At 39.8% G+C, this 7,815-nt stretch overlaps 1 protein-coding gene across 2 annotated transcripts in view; it reads left to right on the top strand.

The window, feature by feature from the left end:
- Nucleotides 1–7,814, top strand: part of LOC101741863 (uncharacterized) — a 39,895-nt gene extending 32,081 nt beyond the window's left edge. For both annotated transcript variants that reach the window (XM_038021870.2, XM_038021871.2), the window contains exon 8: nt 7,360–7,814. In XM_038021870.2, the coding sequence (XP_037877798.1) occupies nt 7,360–7,600 (241 nt within the window). In that variant the 3' untranslated portion in view covers nt 7,601–7,814. The remainder of the gene's footprint in view (nt 1–7,359) is intronic.
- The last annotated feature ends 1 nt before the right edge of the window (nt 7,815 follows it).

Consider the following 7,815-nt stretch of genomic DNA (forward strand, 5'->3'; position numbering starts at 1 on the left):
GCCGTTTTTTCGTTTTTAATGGCCCTGGTAGACAGACAAGCATGCGGCCCAACTGATGGTAAGTGGTTACCGTCGTTCATGAAGATGTGAGTTCTAAGGTCTGTTTTTGCAATACAACGGCTGCCTCACCCTTCAGACCGAAACGCATTCCTGCTTCACGGCAGAAATAGGCGGGGTGGGGGTACCTACCCGTGCGGACTCACAGGACGTCCTATCACCAGTAATTACGCAAATTGTAATTTTGCGGGTTTCTTTTTTATTACACGATGTTATGCCTTCACCGTGGAAGTCCATCGTGAACATTTGTTAAGTACGTATTTCATTACCAAAATTGGTACTTGCCTGCGAGATTCGAACACCGGTGCATTGCAAGATACGAATGCACCGACCTCTTATCCTTTAGGCCACAAAGACTTCATAACATCAACGTACTCTTTGCAATATCTTTGATCGTCACTCCTGGACGACGCTCCGAGAAAGACTGATGGCCGATATATCGCGGATTCCCTGTGCCGTCATCCGCATAACAATGCATGCCATGTCATCGATATAAAGGATGAGAGCGTGGGGGAGAGCACAAAGTCTTGTGGAGCGCCAGTGCTCATGGTCAGAAACCGTACTGACGGTCACTGATCAGCTGGCGATTCTAAAGATACACCTTGGAGAGCAAGGAAGTTATCGCGATAGATCGGCAACTCGAGGAGTTCGACCGGTCACCCTTCTTGGGGATTGGGTGGAAAGCGGTCTTCCACGAACACGGAACCTAGTTAGTGCTATATTATTTTGTTTTTTTTTTTTTTGTGAAATATTTGTGGTGCAACATGTAACTGTAGTGAAGGTTTCCGTAACTACACCATCGACATAATGAAAAACCTGATAAAAACTGACATGTGTGTTGACGAGGCTTCTTAATGTTACAAACCAACCCTCAAACCACCACAAAAACAATAACATATTTTACCAGACAGATAATACATGAAGTACTAAATTAATAAAGACAATTATCAATATTACAATATTAATAATAAAGACAATTAATTAAATAGAATTGAAGATAAGAAAACTAACTTCATTCGGTTTCTGTGATTTGTCTTGAACACGTTCATCATGCTAAATAATCCCTCTACGTCAACGTTAGAATGAAATGTGTCTAAATCTTGAAATCGGTTTTCTCCAGCCGTATCTTTGAAATTCAGTACCTCGTACCAAAATTCCTTTGTCTTTTGGGTATTATATTTTTCCAAGTGAGTAAATTTTAGGATTTGACGCCACTGCTCGTCAACTTTCGCGACATCTTACTTTTTATTAAAATACAGCATCAGGTCAGCGATCGGCTCTTGATTGTGAGATAGCGCATAGTGCATGATCTATAATCTATACTAATTATTTGAATATCTTTCATGAGCTTCAAGTTTTCGGATAACCTGTTTTTCAGTTCACGAATCAAATGTACAATGAACTAGATACACCTACTCTTCATTCGGTAGAAGCCCTTTTTCTTTGATCGTTAGCACATGAGACTCGAATCTGTACCCCAAATAAAATTTATTGCTTACAAAATCTTGAATATTTGGCGTAAAAATATCTACTTTCTGCGTAGGCAATATTATTTTGGCACTAAGTGTATCAATCAAATTTATCAATTCATCATATGGTTTTGAATAATCTGTTTCTTTTGACTCAAATAATTTATGAACTCTGTTAACATCAGATACATAAATGCATAATTGACGTCATCTGAATACATTCCATGCAGCAATTCTGTTGTGTAACATCTTTCTTTTAATTCGGCGTCATTGAAGTGTATTTTCAGCTCCGACCATTATGTATATTATTATATGTTTGGCAAGATTGCACAATTTTTAACGGATCATGACCGTCAGCTTGTCTTCAAGAAGAACGGCTGAAACAGTCATATGTTTCTTTAACAATGAATTCGAGATTTCTGAATTAATATTTAAATTGTCCTAGTGGTTGATGTTCGTACCTCACCAACAAAAAAAGTCTCGCCACTAAAATCAAAATTTGTCCGCTGAAAGGCAAGTCCAAACCACTAAATCTAATGGAAATTCCACTGAGTTGGCAGCACTAGGCGCACGCGGGTCCCGCGTCGTCGTAGAGGAGGCACCGCTTCTGTTGTTAGCGGTGTGTTTGCTCAAATCCCGAAGCAAGCCCTTAAATTTTTATTGCCCCTCTAGGTAAATGAGCATACGGCCCACCTGATGGTGAGAGGTTACCATCGCCCGAGGACTCCAGCAATGCCAGGGGCAGAGCAATCCTCTGCCTACCGTAAGAAGACATTCACTGTGCTGTCTATGGTGAATACAAAAAATAAAAACTAATTGTCTTTGCTTTGCTTAAATAAAACGCCGTATTTTAATTTTAGCAACTAATAAATCAAGGCCATCTATTAAGTTTGTCTACATAATAATATAGTTACCGATCGATTTTATAGATGGCGCTTAAATTAAAATTAATGAACTGTATTACAACTTAAGTTTTTTTTATCCTACCTAAGCTGGTAGCATTGAGATGCTATGCCAGCATGAAGCTGTTTTTGTAAATTAGAACTAGGAGTAAACGTTATATGAGTCGTCTATTATCAAAGGTGGCAATCTGTGTATTTGTACAAAAAAAAATTATTGATATGTCAATACAGATTTATTTGAATATAATCGTCTCCTTTAAAGAATACGGTTCAAAACCTGCATTAAATAAAGGTTAATAGTTAACCTGTTATTTATCTAAGATGTCGTTCCGAAGAGTTTTGTGACTGCCAATGGAATACAAAGTCAATAATTCGTTTTTCTGATTTACCAATAATTATCCAAAAGTCAGATTGCCGGCTTTGATAATAGTCGACTCATATTTGAAAGTAAAGTATGTACTCTTATATTACTATTTATTTAAAATCTTATTAAATACATCATATTTTTTAAAAAGATATTAAAAATACAATTTTAAAAATCACTATAAAAATAGATTGCCGCTGATGGCGGTGTCTACGACACAAGCCATCAGTAGTTAGGACTCCAGAGTGAGAAACCTCCTCACAATGCGTGCAGTATCAAGGATAACTGCTTTCTGTATTAGGCCCTTAACCCAGCTGGATAACGAAAGTTTCTTAAGATGTTGATCGAAACTTTTCGCTATCAAGCCGTGTACCGACACAACTATTGGAACAATGATGGTTGAATCAACATGCCACATGGCGGTAGTCTTGTGGGCCAGGTCTAAATATGTTATTAATTTGTCCTTTTCTGCTTTCACGAGGTTCTCGTCATGAGGAACGGTGACATCAACCAACACTGCTCGACGCGCAGATCGATCTATTATCACAATATCAGGCTTATTGGCAACAATATACCTATCCGTGATAATAGATCGGTCCCAGTAGAGCGTAACATGACCTTTATCAAGAACTGTTTGAGGTTGGAATTGGTATTAAGGTACAGCAGAATCAAGAAAACCATATTTAAGAGCAAGTTGTTGATGGATAATCCTAGCCACTTGGTTGTCTCTGCAAGTACTCGCCGTTGGTAAACCGAGAACAGCCAGAAACAATATGTCTAATAGACTCTCCCGGACGGTGGCATGCCCGACAAATGTCGGCCGTCCCATCCTTTAGTATATATTTCCGGTAGTTGTTCGTCATGATAACTCCGTCCATAATTGCAAAGATAAAACCTTCAGTTTCCCCAAAAAGGGTACTGAATCGTAACCAGGCCACGGAAGCTAATTGGTCTACATCAGGCCCTGTAAAAGCCCGGTAGAACCTACCGTGTAACTCCTTGCTCCTCCATACGGTTATGCGATCTGACATACTCTCTACCTTCGGTCTCTTCCAATTCCCGTTAGCTAAGGATAGTGTAGTTAGCCCCTTATCGACTGCAACCACATCCCGATACATATTCACGTTCATCTTAGCGAAATATTCCCTAAGGTTGTATATCTCTCGGTTATGTAGATCCTTGGCATTCAAAATACCACGACCCCCACATTTCCGAGGAATATACAACCTCATTACATGCCGTTAAGAATCGCCTGACTTTTCTGTCCAGTACGTCCAGCTGATTGCGTCCACCTTAATATGCCAAAGGAATATGTTAACATAGGCATGACCCAACCATTAAACGTTCGGATTTTGTTTCCGCCTGTTAAATGGCTTTTTAAGACCTTTATAAGACGACCAAAGAACCGATCTCTAAACGATTGTTTCATATCTGCGTCAACAATATTCAGCACTTCAAACATACCAAGGTACTTGTAAGTTTCCGATTCACAAAGAGACTTGAGGACCACACTATAAATAAATAAATAAATATAAATATTTACTAACAATCACGCCATGTTAACTGGTCCCGTGATAAGTTCGTAAAGAACTTGTGTTACAGGTACCAGCTAACGGAAATAATTGTAAGATTTTTATTATACACATACATAATATATTTTATATACATCCATAACCCTGGAAAGACATTTATATTTATCATACAAATATCTTTCCTTGGCGGGATTCGAAACCGCGACCCCCTTGTGTAGTGACCATGTCACTTACCACTACACCAGACGGCCGTTAAAGCCTGGTTAAGTAGTATGGTTAAGTAGTAAGCAATCTGAGCTTACAACTTTACCTCTCTGTACATCTATGAACGCACATTTATCAACACCAAATTCCATCCCAATGGCTTTACTAAAACTGTCGGTTATTTTAAGTAAACTCATTATGTCTGGTTTTTTGAGAAGCAAATAATTTGAGATCATCCATGAACAAGAGATGTGATATAAGCTCAGCTCCTCTGCGAAGTCGATAGCCTAGCGTAGAATCTTTAAGTAATGTACTTAAAGGATTAAGCGCCAAACAAAACCACAAAGGACTCAGACTGTCGCCCTGAAAGATACTCCGCTTAATCCTTATTAAATTCGAGGCAGCAGAAGAAGTCATCTGACCTGGTTGACTAAGAAACGTAAACCATTGACCCATGCATGAGCTAAGAAAGAAGCATAGTATGGGATTTATTTTATATAGCTCTAAAACTCTCATTAGCCATGTATGAGGCACAGAGTCATACGCTTTCTTATAATCAATCCAAGCCATATGAACATTTTTTTTTATTGCTTAGATGGGTGGACGAGCTCACAGCCCACCTGGTGTTAAGTGGTTACTGGAGCCCATAGACATCCACAACGTAAATGCGCCACCCACCTTGAGATACAAGTTCTAAGGTCTCAAGTATAGTTATAACGGCTGCCCCACCCTTCAAACCGAGACGCATTACTGCTTCACGGCAGAAATAGCCAGGGTGGTGGTACCCACCCGCGCGGACTCCTTAATTAATAGTATTTTTATCGTGTCCATAATGATCAAAATGATACACATGCAGTGAAAACAAACACTAGTCAGTAAACTAATGAGTAGATTTTGAAAATAAAACTCATTTGAATTTTGAATGTTTTGCCAGCCCTACATAAACTACATTTCAAATAACCAATAATGTAATACGGCAACTTTATATGTAATAAATACCTATTCTTAGTCATCCGACATACACATACTATATTCATTTTGTATACTATACTTAGTCTGGCCATAAATACTGTTACAATTAAAAATAAACAAAATATTACATTTGAATTTGGAATCTGTCATTTTTATATGATTGCTCATTGAGTTTTCTCATTTTGGCGCCAATACATTGTACAATATTTTGCGATATTAAAATGGAGTGGGGTGATAAAGGGAACCGAATCGCTGTGATTGCATTACACAAAGTAGGTATGGAGCCGAATGCAATTTTTAAAACTCTTCATACGCTTGGTATTAGTAAAATGTTTGTGTACCGGGCTATTAATAGGTGTAATGAGACTTCCTCTGTTTGTGACAGAAAAAGATCTGGCCGTCCACGTAGTGTTCGTACGAAAAAGGTGGTCAAAGCAGTAAGGGAAAGAATTCGAAGAAATCCTGTCCGAAAGCAAAAGATTTTATCTCCGGAGATGAAGATAGCACCTAGAACCATGTCGCGTATTTTAAAAGATGACTTAGGACTTGCAGCCTATAAGAGACGTACTGGTCATTTCTTAACTGATAATTTAAAAGAGAATAGGGTGGTAAAATCGAAACAACTACTGAAACGGTACGCAAAAGGAGGTCATAGAAAAATTTTGTTTACGGATGAGAATCTTTTTACAATTGACAACATTTTAACAAACAAAATGACCGTATTTATGTTCAAAGCTCTAAGGAAGCTTCCTAATTAGTCGACAGAGTGCAACGTGGGCACTATCCGACTTCAGTGATGGTTTGGTGTGGTATTAGCTATGAAGGAGTGACTGAGCCATACTTTTGTAAAAAAGGTATCAAAACATCGGCACAAGTGTATCAAGATACCATTCTTGAGAAGGTAGTGAAGCCCCTTAACAACACCATGTATCAAAAATGGTCCTTCCAGCAAGACTCGGCGCCAGGTCATAAAGCTCGGTCTATGCAGTCTTGGTTGGAAACGAACGTTTCGGACTTCATCAGAGCTGAAGACTGGCCGTCGTCTAGTCCCAATCTTAATCCGCTGGATTATGATTTATGGTCAGTTTTAGAGAGTACGGCTTGCTCTAAACGCCATGATAATTTGGAGTCCCTAAAACAATCCGTACGATTGGCAGTGAAAAATTTTCCCCTGGAAAGAGTGCGTGCTTCTATTGATAACTAGCCTCAACGTTTAAAGGACTGTATTGCAGCCAATGGAGACCTTCGAATAAGCTTTTTATACTTTAAATTGCTTTATATTTATGTATTAAACTAACACACTGTAAAAGTAATAAATGTTATTTGCAATAGATTTTTTTTTCCTTTGTAACAGTATTTATGGCCAGACTAAGTATGTATATAATATACATATTCACTATGCTATTATATACTATATTTATTAATTTTATACATATTTTTAGTGGTGATAGGACCTCTTGTGTGTCTGCACGGGTCGGTACCACCACCCTGCCTATTTCTGCCGTGAAGCAGTAATGCGTTTCGGTTTGAAGGGTGTGTGTAACTATACTTCGCTTGTGGCTTTGTTTTTGTTCACTGAGGTGGTCGCTTACAATTTCATTTTTCGTCGTACCTGTATGCGCCATTTTTTTTTAATTAGTGTAGGTAGAAAATCTGGCTCCATTTTAGGCCTCGTCGACTATATAACAATCCTCGCCGCCAGTACATCCAGGACACAATATAGGAATTGTACTGATAAATAAGACGAGGTAGCACGATCTCTACGAACGGATCACAAAGGACTACTACAGACAGCAGTTTTATAAAGTAGTTAAGTTAGCAAAAACTAAGTAGATCGATAATATCAGTCGATTCCGCAGGGAGGGCCTGATGAAGTCGTGCTGGCAGCGAGAGAGGCGCGCCCGGCCCAGCGCGGCCGAGGTCGCCGCCTTCCTCGCGGACTGGGGCCGGCTGCTGACGCCCTGCACCGACGCGCCTCTCGACGCCCTGTCCTTCGACGGCGAGTGGCGCGCGCGGGGCTCGTGGGCCACACCGCTCACCGACACCACCTACCTCAGCGCCGACCTGCCGCGCGATACCGACGCCTTCCTGCCATCCTGACGCTCTCTCCGCCCTCGACTCTTCGTCCCTGGAGGATGGGTGGCGCGCGCGAAGCTCTCGGGCCACACTACCTACCTCAGCGCTGACCTGCGCCCTCAAAGTCACAGCACGAGGTTTGTCAAACCTTCTGGTCTAACTTTAGTATCATTTATTTTTACGTAAGTAAGTAATAATAGTTATAAATAAAAAATAAAACCTATTTGTTTTAAAAGTTT

The sequence above is a fragment of the Bombyx mori genome, chromosome 4, assembly GCF_030269925.1.
Source record: "Bombyx mori chromosome 4, ASM3026992v2".
In the NCBI taxonomy this organism is placed as follows: Eukaryota; Metazoa; Arthropoda; class Insecta; order Lepidoptera; family Bombycidae; genus Bombyx; species Bombyx mori.